Here is a 16,844-nt window from a genome sequence, read left to right as displayed (position 1 = left end):
ACCCTCAGTTTAACAAATGTCTGGGGCTCCGTATACCTACGTATATCTGTCAAGTGAAGTAAATTCTATTTGGATGTTATACACTAAACCAGATTGTAATGAACAAGAAGCCCTGACAACGCACAGCATGCCCGCTGTGTAACTAGTTGCGTGATCGCTCACAAAGCTAGCTTCTAATGCTAACGAAAACAAGCATACGTGACGTCAAGTCGCACGATTCCCACAATCCAGTGTTGATTTTTTTATGCAATAATTAACATCCCTATTGTTACGTTAATTGCCGTTGTTGTTTCTGTCTATGTTACCAGTACTTTGTGGAATGGTACTTTATGTAACTGCCACATTTATTTTTCATTTATGTTGCACTGCTTTTTTTTAATTTTTTTTATAAAACCATTACTTTAGGTAGTGTCTGAAATAATAGTGACCTCCATTCATATACTTGAGCGTGCTCAGTAGTGTGTTAAGTGGTAAAAGAAATAAGGTCTAATTAAGCATTAGTATGGTGGGACACTTCCACCTGAGTGATAACTGTTGAGTACATCAACTTTATGGTTACATCATTCTGATATTCCTTTAATAAAATAAACATTGGCATGTTAGAGCTGCAGAGTGTTCGTTTCTCTATACTTGGGGAAAAGTGTCTTTTCAAGTCATTGGGCTCAAGTCCGAGTAAAGTCACGAGTCATTGCTTTTCAAGTCCAAGTCGAGTTGCAGGTCTTGTGCCATTTTGTCGAGTCTGAAGTCATCAAATTCATGACTTAAGTCTGACTCGAGTCCAAGTCATGTGACTCGTGTCCACACCTCTGACACAAGCTACATGCAGCATTACGGTAGAGGCTCTGTTGTGATCCTGTGACCATAATGAGCCAATCAAGCTACTTATTTACCAGTGAGATTTACAGAAGAGCTTTGTAGGAAAATATGTGGGTGGCATGGTGCATTTCAAAGTTCACATAGTTGACACAGAAAAGAGAGTTTTTAAAAATGATTGAGCAGTACGTTTCTATTCTTGCAGAAGCCGGCTCAAACCCGTTGTCTCATTATATGTTGTGAGACTGTGGCTTCAATAGAAAGTGGGAACCGTTACGCAGCACTTCTGAATGAAATAAAAGTCCTCCGACCATCCACTGAACCCGGTGACAATTACTCGCAAGATAACCAAACTGAGATCCCAGAACAGCAGAACCTACATGAGTGAGAACTCAACAAAGCCCGACTGAATGTTCATATTCAGATAGCGTGGATTTTGGGGCGACATGAAAGAGCATTTAGCGACGTTTCGGTCATAAAGTAATGTGTCAATGCAACTGCGAGATGTTATTCAAAGGTAAACAAAATCTTTTTTTTTTTTTTTTTTTTTACCTGAAATGTACATCGGATCTACCTGTTCTGTTTTACTGGAAAAGGCTTAATTTCACTGTTTGGTGTTACTTGAAATTTAGGAGCTGAGATGCTTGTGCTTCTTTCAAATTGTTTGCCAGCCTTTTTTAGTTGCAGACATCAAAATACAATTTGCACTCAAATGTAGGCCTGATGTGTTTGTGCCTGTTGAGTAGATATTTTAGTTATTGGTGTTCTTTGAATTTAAATGGGAACTGTTAAGACGTGTGTTTAAAAAGCACTTTGTCTTTCTGTGTTTTGGGAATACATTTATTCTTGTTCATGCAATGATGACCTGTAGTCGAATCAAAATATTAATTCATGGTACAGGCAGATATTAGTTTCTTCATGGAAAAAAAACACCCTATTTGCAAAACGACAAATGTGAAAAGGAAATGTACAATCTGAATGATGGGTTAATTGAAAACACAAAATTGTCCGTAGGTGTAGATATGAGTGTGATGTTTATTTGTTTATATTTGCTGTGCAATTGGCTGGTGATCAATTCGCCCAAAGTCAGCTGGGGTAGGCTCCAGCACACTCGCTATCCTAGTGCAAATAAGCGGTATGGAAAATGGATGGATGGATGGGTCGGCTATGCAAATCGAAACATTGAGGTCCTTGCTCTGAGAAATCCTTTGCATCGGGACCCCTCCGAATTTTAAATGTTATTTTAAATGTACTAAATGTAATTCCTTTAATAATTGAACAGTCATATCAACTAAGTTACAGTGTACCAGCAAATAGGTTTCAGGTCAAACTTGATTCTTTGGATCAGAACGAGGTCGGACTGCTTCTTCAGCACAATTGTCCGAGACTAGGTTGGGACCAGCTGATTTATTCACAATTCCGATTAGTGTTCACACTTGACCATACAATATTCACCAAAGGACAAACAAAGTAATTTGATCAAAACAGACTGAAGGGTGTTAGTGTGAATGCAGAAGTGCGCTCTCCAAAAGTCTCCCTCAAACTCATCATCTGTACTTTTGGATGAAGAGCTGTCGAAAAGACAAAAGTGTCCGTTGAAAAACACAAGCTAAAAACGTCTATTTGGCGGACAGGCAAGGCTGACCGTAATGAGGCGCAGAGGGGCTCTGTCAGAGCGGAGACAAAAGACCCCACCGGAGTCCTTCAACACTCGCTGGGGAGAAGTGCCAGTTCTGTCCTCCCCCTCCAGGTTGGAAAACTCTGAGTGGCTCTGTTCTACTCTTAGCTACTGATCAGTATGTCCTGTTCTGGTCAGCTTGTCACTATGCCCCCGCGGGGGAGTGTGAAGAAATGGTAGTGCTCCATAAAGCAGCTGCGGCCCTACTATCAGCTGCCAGGTGCTTCCACCAAACGTCTTGTGTTTTGGGAGATGTTATTGCCCATGAGGAGCTGTGACTGAGGGCTTAGAAATCAATGAGAGAATGTAACACAGAACAGAGTGTGACTTTGTACCGACAATAACGTCACTACAGTTTGACAACAGTGGACATAGTGATAATTACACTTGAAAGAATTGCCGATTAAATTTGATCGCTGCACTGCAATCTATATATTGGAAGGTCACAGCTCAACCACAATTTATTCCAGGAGGCTATTTATTATTGTTATTATTATTTGCAATTTTCCCGATATAGAAATAATGCAGAAATCTTTACTATACCACTAAACAATTTGTTTTATTAGGGAATAATTACCCACAGTTTAAAGAATCAGTAAAACAATTGTCACCAGCAGAGAGCTGAAAAGGAACTTCTATGACAGTCCTGTAATTTTATTATAATTATGAGATTCATTTCACTCATTGTGTTTAAGTATAGACGAATCAAACAATTTATATTTAAAAAAAACAATAACCATATCAAATTTTGTGTACACGATGCAAACTCGGATTAAAAGATGCTTAACCCTCTCTATTTACAATAATGTCCCAAACAGTCACAGTCAGCAGTTAGGCCACTATACGTTTGTCTGTTTATGTACATTTTGCAAACATTGCATTCCATATGATCAAAGTCAATCTTATATCAGACCTTTGGGATGCATTTTAATGCAAGGTGTGAATAAAAAATGATCAAACACCATCTGCATCCACAACACCTGTGAAGTATACCACCAATGCAAAGCAATTTCAATTTTTACATTCTTCGTCAGCTCTTTGCAATGTATCATCACATAAATCAATTCCAGCTACCGGATGTAATTACCTCACAGTAAGTACAAAACATAGGTGTGACATTTCATTTTCAGCTGTTTATCAGACAGCGTGACTTTGTCAGTAGAACTCGAAAACAGATGTCAGCATTATACGTATACAGTGATCCCTCGTTTTTTTGCGGTTAATGGGGACCAGAACCCCTCGCGGAAGTTGAAAAACCGCAAAGTAGGATTTGCCCCGCCCCCCCGAGGAAATTTCGCGGATGTGTATGTAGGTACCAGAATGTTTAAAATATGTAAACAGTATTTATAATTTACATATTTGAGACAAAGATTACAACAGTACACGTATTTACTTAAATCTTGAATTATAAAACCTTATACAGTAATTAACATTTATTATACAGTAATTAACATTCATCAACATTGCCTTCTGAGAGAGGCGAAGAGGCTTGTGTTGGTGGCGGAGGTTTGGCCTTTGTCCTGCTCATATTGGTGTCCAAACTCACTGTCTTTTCCCTGCAATCAGCAATCCACAATGCCAATGCCGCTTACATTTCCTCAATTCTCTTATTACGCGGAGTTACCACACGTTTTCCTTCCTTGTTGAAGGTTATTGAAGCAGTTTTGCGGATGTTCGCTTCCTCTTTCTTGATGTACCGAACTGCCATAATGGCGTGCCACAGATGCATAACTTCTGCCCTCTTTGATCATATCAAAAAGTTTCACTTTTTCGCTGATGGTCATCATCTTCTTCTTCCTCTTGGGCGCCCCGGAGGAAGCTTTCGCAGGGGCACAGCGCTTAGGCGGCATTGTAAGGGCTTAACTAATCCAAAAAAGTTATCGCGAACACAACACTAAGATACAGTATGCGAGACAGTCCACAGCGTGGACGAAACTGGCGAGACACAACAAGGGAAGATGCTGGGTGAGGCTGCGATGATGCGCAGCCAATCAGCTCACGGGATAAATCCACTCGTGCTCTCGTTGGTCGATGTCGCGCCGGGAACCAATCACGCGCCTTGTATGTGTGCCCATGACATGTACAGTACAGTACAGGCATGTACCAAGCCTCTGAGTCAACTCATCTCTTTGGCATGCAGGGAAACCTTCTCTCGCGCGAATCAACATGAAACAACGCGTCTTTCCGCAATATGGCTGCTTTTTCCTTTTTATTTTTTGATGAATTATTTTTTTTTTTTGATGAATATTTTGGAAAAACACGCGAAGCACTGAAGCCGCAAAACGTGAAGCGCGAAGTGGCGAGGGAACACTACATCTTTTTCCTGCATACTGAGTCAGTTAAGTTGATACATAATGGTTTCTTTTAAAGCATGCGCCCCCAATAAACTGCATGTGAATGCAAATACTAAATCCAAACTACTTATTCCTCAAATTTTTGTTTCTTGGCTTTTGTTTGAAAGATATAGAGACCTTCTAGTGCTTAATACCAAAATTGATAGTTCCCCTTGATGAAGATCCACCACCAGATGTGCAACTGATGTGTAAACATTATTGTACACTGGTAATTTCACACACATCGATTTTCATTATTAAAGAAACCATTGAAACTCTGTATTCTCCAGTCCAGATGTTCTCTTGATGCAATATAAATGAAATGGTGCTCTTTTATTTATTTATTTGGCGCAATAGTATTTCGAATGTCACAGATGGTTTAGTGGTAGAAAATCTTTTCATTATAATGTATTCTACGGTAACTATAATCTTTCTTATTTTTAGTCTGTCTTTTATGATGCATCATTACATTATTGATTGGTTTTACAGGGCATTGCTACAACATCAAAGCAGATGATGGTTTACATATTCGTACATTTAATGTTTTTTTTAAAAAAAAAACTCTTGCAGAATCAGAACTATAACCTACATGGAAAGTTAACCCTAAAATATTTGGAAATTCCAATCATCAACCTCTGACCAAAAGTATATTAGAAGACTACTCCAGTGATTATTATCATTACATTTCCACCAAAAATATACTTTTATAAATATACTAGGGCTGCATTGAGGACTTGCAAGATACATGCTGACGCAGCATGCAGAGTGTTTAGGGTCAGCGTATGTGTCTTTTGATGAATTTCATTAACTCAAGTAACCAAAATGAATTCTACTAATTACACAGCAAGCAGCTTTTTAAATTATCCCAACATGTGTATGACTATTTGAGTGTCAAGTAAGCTTGGTCACCTGTGAAGAATAAAAATGAGATTTGCATGCATGTCTTCAGACAAAAACTGGTAACATCAATGCATGCATTTGGTTTTTACAAATGCTCCAACCAACAAGCTGCATTTTTAGTTACTGCTTCAAACTAACGAATCATTTAACAACACATCTATTTTCTATACATCACATGAATTGTTTCGAAGGCTGTTCTTTTTCATTTGAGGAAGATAAAATAATGTGCAAAAGTCCTCAGGAATATATACTCGGCGTGACACTGTATAAATTTAACATGGAGCAAGCTGTATCCTGTTCTAATGTTAAGGTTATTTTTACAACTTCATGTTCAAATCTGACAGGCAGTTTTGCTTCATTTAAAGTGCAAAACTGTAAACTGAGGTACAAGTAGAGGGAACATAAAAAGAGAATTTGGAAGGATGCAGTGTTATAAATAATCCTGTGCTCTCCCACAGCTGCATTCAGATGGTGAGAAGAGACACAGGAAGAAGACGGGAGACCTGAAATAGCCTCCTGAAATAGCCCAGAGCATCCTGAGACAGCAGCCTGCCCCAGCCTGTAGTTAATTCCCACCTCTTGTCCTTAAATGTGTGTGTGGTTATGTGAGTGCACATGAAAATAGATAAGTTTGTGGGTGTTTACTCTCCCTCTCTCCTCCCTTCCCATTTGATTTCAATAAAAGCCACCCAGTTAAATTGACATGTCAGAGGGGAAATCAGAGTGAAGCAGGAATTTATGAGTAAACATTTCATTTATGCACTTTCTTATGTTTATTCATTCACGACAAGGCCAAAGTAATGTAAAGTAATGTTTCCGTTTGGTTCCTTGCACTATTCATTAGATTGTGTATTGCCTGAGGTGTAGCTACATAGAATGGTTGAAGAGCTGTTTTGGCAGCAATGTCATTGAAAGAACCGTGTGGATTTTCATTCCATATTCATCACAGTAACAACAGAGAAAAGGATCCATGATGGCATGTCTTTGTGTGGCTTTGCTATGAGAGGAATTGCGGGGGGGGGGTTTGTGTGTCTCACTTCATTCCTATTTATTTCGGAGGTAAATTGTTTCTGTGACTGGACTGTTTCTGGATGCGGCCATCACTCAAGATGGCCAAGGTCTCAGGTGTGAGATGTTGCGATACATTACGACATCGTTGATCAATATTGATTGATCCTTGCAACTTCAGTGAATATCCCCGGCCATCCCTTCCGCTTCTGCGATTATATTGATGTAATTAATATGGTAGACATGTTGTCAGCTATAACTATTTAACCTTGCACAGAACCCTAATAAATACCAAGCAGGGAGTTCAGATGAACTGAGTTGATGCTTAATGCAGTTATTCTCCAAGCAGTACAGACGAGGAAGAGTTTCTGCCTACAGCAGTTTCTCTCGCATGTCCAATAAGTGATGTAACACAACACCAGCTGGCTAGAGAAGATGGCTGATATGAATCTGTGGGATTTGATGTGTGAAGGAATGCAATACAATCTCTTTTTGGTTTGAGGGTTGCTTTTTTAAAATTTGATTTTATTTTTTTATTTTGTTTGCTCATTAAGATATTTTTTTTATTTTTCTTGAAACCACCATTTGTTAGTTTAATGCGATAAATAAACCTAAATTACTTTTGTTGAATCTTCACCAGAATACATTCAACCATTGGATGAATTAAGGCTCAGATTCTCCACTAGATGTCGATTTCTTTTTAACAATATACATTTCCATACATGGAATTTGTCTGTGCTGCATTGACAGGCTGCAACCCCAATATTTGACTGTTGCCTTGTAGGGATGTTTCCAGAAACTGTCGTCAAGATATAGAAATAGATTGTAGAAATAAATGTTATGTGACAAATGATGGTGTCTAGCAGAGAAAATGAAGACAAAAGTAGAATAACATGGCAGGTGGTGGAAATAATTGAGACAGGTGGAGCCAATTGCAGGAAAAGAAGTGCCGTCAGACATTTTACAATTCTATGGCAAGAATAACAAAAAACAGAGATTGTTACAACCACACTGACAGTGATCCAACTGGGAATGAACAGGGGAGCCCAGCTTGTAGACCACAAGGGTTGGCTTTCATCTGATTGGATGATACAGAAAGAAATTGTGGGCAGCACTGATCAGACAATAAAACAAGCGTGAGACTGATTGGCTAACACAGGGACACAAGGGCATGTTATTAATAGAGGCAGAGGAAAAGGGTGAACATAAACCCAAAACCATCTATCCATCCATTTTCTATACCGCACATGAGCTGGTGCCATCCCAGCTGACTTCAGGAGAGAGGTGGGGAACACCCTGAACTCGGCGTCTGCCAATCACAGGCTACATACAGACAAACAACCATTCACACTTATGGGCAGTATACAGTCTTCAATGAACCTACGAGGCTTATTTGGGAGGAAGGCAGGCTACCCAGGAAAAAAAAAAACATGCAGGCACATGAAGAACATTCAAACTCCACACATGAAGGCCGGAACCCAGATTCTAAGCCCCAACCTCAAAACTGTGAGGCAGATGTGCTCACCACTCAAGTGTTCAACTACTTGTTAGAGAAGAGCAAGTGGTGCAAAAAGTACTGAAACATTCAAGAGTTTGACGTGTATAAATGTGGACAAGGTCAAATTAAGTTCACCTGTAAAGGTTATGCTGTAGGTTAAACCTAAAATTTCATCTGAAAGCCCAGTATCCTTAGCTTTTAGTGAGTCGTGTACTGATATGGAGGTTTTGAGGCCAATACCGATTCCCATATTTGGCAGAACATATATGGGGCTGCCCCTTTGTAGGTAAAATACATCATACGTCATTTTTGAGCTCCACCAAGTGATCAAGTGCGGGAATGTATAGGATAGTCACTAAATATAAAAAATATAGCACGATGTCTCAGAAGCTCACAGCCCTAATAAGCCCTAATTCTGTCATCTACGCTTTTAGTGGCTTGGGTGAAAATTACTATTTTTTTATTTTTTTTTTACAAAATATAGTTGTGGTTTAAAATATTGGACGATTGAATCGGCCGGCCGATTAATTGGTCAGCCCCTAATATAAACAACGGAATAGAATATGAGAGGAAGCTGGAGTCCCTGGAAAAAAACCTACACAGGAACAGGGGGAACATCCAAACTGCACACAGGAGGGGGCTATAGCTGAGGTTTGTACCCATAATTTCTTCACTGTGCAGGAGATTGCAAACCACTCTTCCTCTGTGCTGCCTACCACATTCTACCCACAAAGCAATACATAACACTCATTGTTTGATTATTATGATTTTATTTTTTACATTATTACTCAATGAGCACATATTTCCAGAATTACCTCATCGATGGTACTGATGGACCACGTGTCCCAGGAAGTCGACCACAAGCTGCCACAATAACAAGTCAACCTATTGGTCGGCATCTGTGGAAACATTAGCAAACATTTCCAAATAGGTATTATACAACCATATGTTACACTCCACTAATTCCCAATAATACCAGTTATTAATAACTTTACTTGCTATCAGTGGGATACAAATAGAACAGTGTCAAATGTAATCATTTATTTGTGATGAATAATCTCACAAGAGCCTTGATTAGAACTGTAATGTTTTATAATGATAAGTTGTAATGTGGTTGGTTTCCTGCAGGCAGGATAATAATCGACTGTCTAATGCAACACATCCATGGTAGAATGATGCTAAATATAAATCGAATCTGTCTGAGTTCCTTTCGGCAACACCTGTTCAGACGATTTCCAGCACCCATCGCTTTAGTATGCATTGCAAACTAAACAGACAAACATCATTGTCTTTCCTGCCAAATAAATATCGTAAATGAGGAAAGAGCTCACATCCATTGAGAACAAACAGCGATGACAGAAAATGCTTTCCAAATGTGGCTCAAATTGAATGGGTGTTTGCTCTACACATGTGCCACCTGTCTACAAAGTGTCATGGAAAGTGGTGTTGTAGCATTTGCCAACTAACAACGACAAACAAACCCAACACAATAACAATAACTAGCGCTTTAATGCTTGGCAGAGCCAGTGGATTTCATGATGGCGCCAGTTTTATAAAAACAGAACATTTAAATTTCCATTTTTCGTTTTGAAAGAAAAATAAATTCAAGGCACAATTTTTGGAGACATTTGAGATGACAAACACTGAACAGTGCAGTGTCCACAACTCCAGAAGTGTTTCATCTGCAACTGGCTAATCATGTCTGGCATCTACATTGGTAGCATGCATGTTGATATCGACCTTCATTAAAAATTAACTCAACTTCAAAGCCTGTCAAAAGAAAGCAATGTTTTTCAGTCATAGATGTAAATTTATAGAGTGCATCCTTGCCTTTTGTTAACTTCAATGTAGCACTACATGGGCAGGCACTAGATGCATACATTTATAGTACAGCACAGCCAAGTTGCATAAATGATTCATAAGGACAAAAAGACCACACACATCCATTGCCCTCCACCGAGACATTAACATTCATGAAGAGGAGAATTGGCTTATGTTATCTATTGATGTGTAGAGGGGAGGAATTACATCAAATAAAGGCTTTTGCATGAATCAGCACACAACTACACTCAAATCATCCACTATACAGATTTATAAAATCCAATATTTGGGCTACTTTTAGCACACCATTCCATATAACAAACTTTTAATTTCATATTCATAAGAACATGAAAAGTATAAATAAATAAAAGTTCAAATTCACTGAAAAGAGTGATAATAAAAAACCAATAAATTTTTCTAAGTGTTGTTTCCACTCTCACTGAGCACCACATGTTGTAACCTAGCAACCTTGACAGTTTGCTGCAAGCGGGACACAGATCGCAGAAATGAAGCCAGAGATTTTAATTGAATTGATGCAGCCTATCCAGCTCTGGCAGCACTACCAGGAATTGGCTACTCAGTGGAAGCATAATAAAAACATGTTCAAACAATTATGATACCATACTCATCCTTTTTCTGAAACCCCTCATGGAGTTTATCCATAATCAAGCGTATAAAGAAGTACAGTGGAACCCCGATTTAACAGACCCCGATATAACAGACTTCAGATTTAACGGACAGAAAGTAGTGTCCAGTTGGAACTCAAAATCACCCATTTCATGCACTCGTGACTAGTTTGGATTAACTTTAAAACTTTTCAATGATTTTAAACCTTTTTTTTTATATATATATTTGTTTACAATCATTTTCTAATGTCTGGTTGATTTTAGCCCACAAAAAAAGTACAAAACAATCATTTTGTATTGTAATTGTGTTTTTAGGCCACAAAAATGTGCTTCAATTTAATGGACAATCTGATTTAACGGACGACCCAATTAGTTCCTTAAATCGATGTTTAACTGTATTGAGTTCAAATTAAAAAGAATAATTGTGAAATTAAGGTTGGAAAGTTCATTCGTGGACATGCGTTTTGTGTTATGTCAGAAAAACTATTGTTTTCTTTTAACCCATTACAAAAAAGATATTCAACCTCTGACAACAAAACGTCTGTCCTATTTGAACCAGAGCTATTACCTTTACCAGGCCAAACATTTACTGGTCCAAAAATCATTAACGACAAAGAAAAAGAAAGCAATGTGATCTCCATGATGTGACATTGCCGTAGGATTGCATCAAAGCATTGCATAACAATGCATCCAAACATATTCCTCTGATGTCAATAACGTTTCAACATTTTGCATGTTTTCTTGCCTGATTAAAGTGAAGTGTATTATAATGATGAAAATGATTATAAAGTAATAGTTACAAAGTAAAAAAAAAAGGTTAGATTCAAACAAACAACAGCTTTCAATCATATGATAACGCTTTCAATCATATGATAAAGAAGCAAATAATAATATATAATATATAAAGCAGTAATAATATGTTTCGGTGAGGGAAATCATAACTATAATGTGGCCTGAGACAAAAAAATAGTTTGACACCCTTGGTGTAGATGCTAGAATGAATGATTGGCGAAAACAGGACAGCCTAAAACAAAGCCAATTTGGCCGCACAGTAATCATTTGCCTTTCTGTATTTCATTTTATTTTGAAGACCCCTTTGTATTTCACAATTTGCATTTTTTTGTTACAACACTGTGTTTCATGTTGTTGCTGTAAGTATTAATGATCAGCTTGTATTGTTGTTCATGTCAAAAGTCATCAGTCGCAGGCCTCGTTCAGTCAAAACCGAAACACAAACTAGTTCACTGGAAAAACACAGGACTCAAAAGTAGAATGCTTCAGACAGCTGCTCATTTTCAATTCAGAAATAGTCACTCAATAAAAAAATCTAAATCTAAATAAAGTCCAAAAAGGCATGAAAAAAGGAGCAGAAAATGTTCTTAACTGAAGAGTACAAAACATCATAAAAGGGGCATGGTCAGTGCCTCATAGGTCTTGAACTTTACATTCCAATACAGGCAGTGTTCTTAGAAGCTGGCAAATTTGGGATTCCGCTTCAGCATCTTGCCTTTAAGTCTGCAATAATCTAAAGAGTAACTCACATATGCTCACGAGGAAAGAGATTTATGACCACTGATGGGAACAAGTCTACATTTTTTCCTCAGATCGCTTCATACTTTTGCTATAGAAGAAAAACAAATACAAATTCAACCTGTAAGCTGCCATTGTTATCTTTTCCCAAAAAGTCAGTTGATCTTAACAGTTAAATGAATTGGCTTTCTAAACATTAATTCAAATATCAGACTTGTTTGTTTCCCTCTTAAACACACTAAAACGCAACGCGAGCATTTTTAACACTTCTACACTCTGGAAATGGCTTTGAATTAAAATCAAAGAAGAAGAAAAAAAACATTTCATGTTCATTTAAATGAAGAGAATAATATTTATTTATCAGACACTCTCAGTTAATTGTAAGACAGTGCAAGTTACACTAATAGGTATCTTTATCAGTTATGAAGATATTTAGTAACAGTGTAAGTTGAGTTTACATTTTAAATAGAATAGTTTGCATTTTAAATAGAATAGTAATATTAATTGTGACAGAAACAATGCTAAGTAATCCTTGTATTTGTATTCTTTACCTTTTTTTTTTTTTTTACCATAATAAAATAAAGTTAAATTACAGTCACATCTAATTTTGGTTGTAAATCTTTCTCCAATACTTGGGCCCAAATAAAAACTGAAACATGTAAGTAATACAGCATTAGAATATCGATTTCCGTCTCCCTTCCTGCTGTATGTTAATTCGCGCTTGTTGTGCAGAATAATGGTGGGATTTGCATTAGTAAGAAGACGTGACAATCAAAAAAGCCCTAGAATAAGCAAATCAACATCAAGGCATTTGCCATGAATCAATGCAGCGCCCACTCGGCTCTTCATGAACTGATGAGCTCGTCGAGGTACAATATGAAGTTCCTCGTGTCCTGCAGCCACTGCAGCGCATCCAAAGCAACATTTGCATTTATGGATTTTCTCCGAACGCTGCGTTTTGTGTGTCATGCTCTTGCTTGCAGGGATTGGGATCCTTATTCATAGTCTTTATCCATTTCATCTGCCACATAGTTTTTTTTTTTTTTTTAAAATGCAAGCCTTTGGAATAACCCAGCAGAAACAGTTTTAAGTCAGTCAGAGGCCGGGTGCATTAGGGGTTTACATCAGTTACCTCGGGGCACTTTTTTTGTAATAAGCAGCGAGGGGGCTGTGCTACTCACGTACTGTATACATTTAGACAGTGTAGACAATAGCCTGTTTTAAATTGCAATTAAAAACAGCACCACCAATAAGTTGTTTGCCATATGCTATACTGTATATTTAGATCTGACAAAGATAAACTTGTGTATCCCCTTAACGCAATCTTAATGATGCATTATTTTATATTGTGTTCCAAGAACAGTCATGGGCACGCCATATCTAACCAGGTGAACGAAAACCCATGTTGTTAAATGTACATCTTTTAGCTAGCAAAAGTGGACATTGATAAGTATATTTGCATCACACCGCACTGTCACCATTCGCTTTGTTTTGGGAACAAGCAAAGTGTCACAACATAACAGTCTAGACAAGACCAACTCATCTTTACTTTTTTCAAGAAACCAAATGAAAACAACCGTGGATAGTGAAAGTAATGTTTTGAGCTGAATATTGAAAATAAAAGATCGAATTTTGTTGAACAATGTCTGATTGATGCAAGTATGTACAAATTAGGTTGCAAAATGATTCATCAGTCTTTAAATTATTATGATTTCAATATTGATTGGGGGAAAAAATGCATTGATGATATCATGAGATTTGTGGGGAAATTGTGTTTTACTTTGCTACCAGTCATGGCAAACTGAGAAGAACCAACAACTCCAGCAACCTGAACCTCAATGGAAGACACTCTTGAAAACACCATGATGTAGGCGTGTGCTCAGGTGCAAAATGTTTATTACCTTTTTGTTTTTGTTTTATAAATTGTTTGCTGTCAGTCCATTTTTACAATAAGATGAATTTGGCAGTTATGACCTGTATCAAATTTTTCTTTCAGCAACTTTGTACAGAAACCGCCCAAATGCAAATCTCTGTAAAGGGACATGAAGGCCCACCAGTGTTATCTTTCATTGTGTGTCATGAGCTTACTTGTTTAACGGTACACACATCTCATCTCTATGCAGCTCATAGGCTTCTGCTGCACCTGTTCTTGTCATTTGAGACAGCAACGCACAGACTCTTGCAGTAGCTATCATATCATCTCCATCATCCATTAACCATTGCCGTGGCTTTTCTGCGATATTACTCGATGGCTATTGGACCAGCTTTCAGTATCCTTCTAGTCTTTGAAATGCACAGCAACAAAGCTGCCATCCTATTTGCCCTCTCCTGCGACACATCATTCATTGCTGGCACTGCTTACTTTGTCCTTGTCAGTCCTGCCCTCAGGCCATCCACATGAGATCCCTGGCTTCACCACCCTTAAGGCCACAGGATATCCGCTTGGGATATTCCACCAGGCTGTCCCCACCAACCCCCGGGCTGTCCGCCTGAGGTCTCCTTGCATTGTCCAGCCCACTTCAGCTCCCTGATGCCATTCTGTTCCCCAACTATTTGCCCCTACATCAACTTATTTCTGTGCTGATTTTACTTGGTGTTTTACTTTTACTTGGTAATTTTAACTTGCAGGTGTGGCGAATGTTATAAACGGGGTAGCAATATCAGCACATTCACAGATCACTGTGCAGGTGCGTTACTATCTCGCTTTCGAGCCAAACGCTGCTTGCATGATTATCTTGAAGTGTAAGTGTTTGTGCTAAACAAAGTGGACAAGTTGCATCTCAATGCAAATCATTCTCCGCCTGTCATTCAGCCGCAGCTGCGGTGAAGCTCTGGCACATTGGCAAGTGAAACGGGCGGGTCGATAAGATTTTAACTGCATTTTAAAACGGGTAATGGTGGTCTTTATGTGTGTCATTGTCACTTACCCAAAAGTCACAGCTCCTAAGCATCACCATCCATCACCTGGCTGCCTGGAACATGCCTTCCTTTGCCAAACTGATTCACTTAAGCTCTGTTTGCTTGCTCTCAAAGTCACTTTCATTTATGATTGAGCTGGACATTGGCTACAATTGAATGCAGGGATGCAAAGCATAGGATTCCATCCATTCATTTTCTGTACCTGGGATGAGAATCAGCACCTCCAAATCTAAGACCATGGTCCACAGTCGGAAAAGGGTGGTGTGCCCTCTCCAGGTCGGGGATGAGATCCTGCCCAAGTGGAGGAGTTCAAGTATCTTGGGGTCTTGTTCACGAGAGGGAAGAATGGAACGGGAGCTCGACAGGCGGATCAGTGCAGTGTCTGCAGTGATGCGGACTTTGTATCGGTCCGTCGTGGTAAAGAAGGAGCTAAGCCGAAAGGTGACTCTCTCGATTTACCGGTCGATCTACGTGCCCTACCTTCACCTATAGTCACGAGCTGTGGGTCGTGACCGAAAGAACAAGATCCCGGATACAAGCGGCTTAAATGAGTTTCCTCAGCAGGATGTCTGGGCTCTCCCTTAGAGATAGGGTGAGAAGCTCGGTCATCCGGGAGGATCTCAGAGTAGAGCCACTGCTCCTCCACATCGAGAGTAGCCAGATGAGGTGGCTGGGGCATCTGATTCGGATGCCTCCCGGACGCCTCCCCGGTGAGGTGTTCCAGGCTCGTCCCCCCGGGAGGAGACCCCGGGGACGACCCAGGACACGCTGAGAGACTACGTCTTTCGGCTGGCCTGGGAACACCTCGGGATCCCCCCGGAAGAGGTGGACGAAGTGGCTGGGGAGAGGGAAGTCTGGGTGTCCCTGTTAAAGCTACTGCCCCCGCGACCCGACCTCGGATAAGCGGTAGAAAATGGATGGATGGATGGCATTTCCTGTACCGCTTATCCTCACGCTGGTCGCAGGCATGCTGGAGGCTATCCCAGCTATCTTCAGGCGAGTGGCGGGGTACAGCCTGAACCGGTCGCCAGCCAATCGCACGGCACATAGAAACAAACAACCATTCTTACTCACATTCACACCTACGGGCGATTTAGAGTCTTCAATTAACCTACCATGCATGTTTTTGGGATGTGGGAGGAAACTGGAGTATCCGGAGAAAACCCACCCAGGCACGGGGAAAACATGCAAACTCCACACAGGTGGGGCCGGGATTTGAACCCCAGTCCTCAGAAATGTGAGACAGATGTGCTAACCAGTCGTCCACCGTCTTTCCAAGCACAGGATTGCTTGCCTTAATTTAAGGTGCATGAAGCAGTTTTCTTCCAATTTTCCATTTGTTTCCTCAAAACAAATACGAGACAGAGTGTATAGACTTTTATGACTACACCAAAACATTTCCCTTGATAAACTATGACACTAAAACTTTAATTAAAAAAAGAAAACCCATGAGAGATAATGTAAAATTTATGAGTAAGTCACTGCCCGCTGTTTTGCTTAGGGTGGTTTTCACCATAAGGTTTTAATGATCAGAATGGTAAGTGTGATGGAAGTGTGCTGTTTAGCTTCAATAATTGAAAGGCTGCTGTGTGAAGCCATTCCAATCACAATCACACACAGCCCACACACAAACACACACGCACAAACACAGACTCAAAGCTTTTAGATTAGCCATGGATCAGGTGCTTATGTACATGTAAACTCTCACAGAAATAACA

General features: G+C 39.4%; 1 protein-coding gene across 10 annotated transcripts in view; it reads left to right on the top strand.

Moving 5' to 3' along the window:
* LOC133468375 (uncharacterized) overlaps positions 1 to 7,289 on the top strand; it is a 59,963-nt gene extending 52,674 nt beyond the window's left edge. For all 10 annotated transcript variants that reach the window (XR_009785486.1, XR_009785483.1, XR_009785485.1 and 7 more), the window contains one exon: positions 6,183 to 7,289. Coding sequence is in view for 1 of the 10 variants with exons in the window: in XM_061754212.1 (XP_061610196.1) it covers positions 6,183 to 6,236 (54 nt within the window). In the remaining 9 variants the exon portion in view is untranslated. The remainder of the gene's footprint in view (positions 1 to 6,182) is intronic.
* The last annotated feature ends 9,555 nt before the right edge of the window (positions 7,290 to 16,844 follow it).

Source organism: Phyllopteryx taeniolatus, chromosome 18, assembly GCF_024500385.1.
Source record: "Phyllopteryx taeniolatus isolate TA_2022b chromosome 18, UOR_Ptae_1.2, whole genome shotgun sequence".
NCBI classification, from domain to species: Eukaryota; Metazoa; Chordata; class Actinopteri; order Syngnathiformes; family Syngnathidae; genus Phyllopteryx; species Phyllopteryx taeniolatus.
Note: the sequence above shows the minus strand (reverse complement) of the source record. Positions and strands in the feature narration are given on the sequence as shown.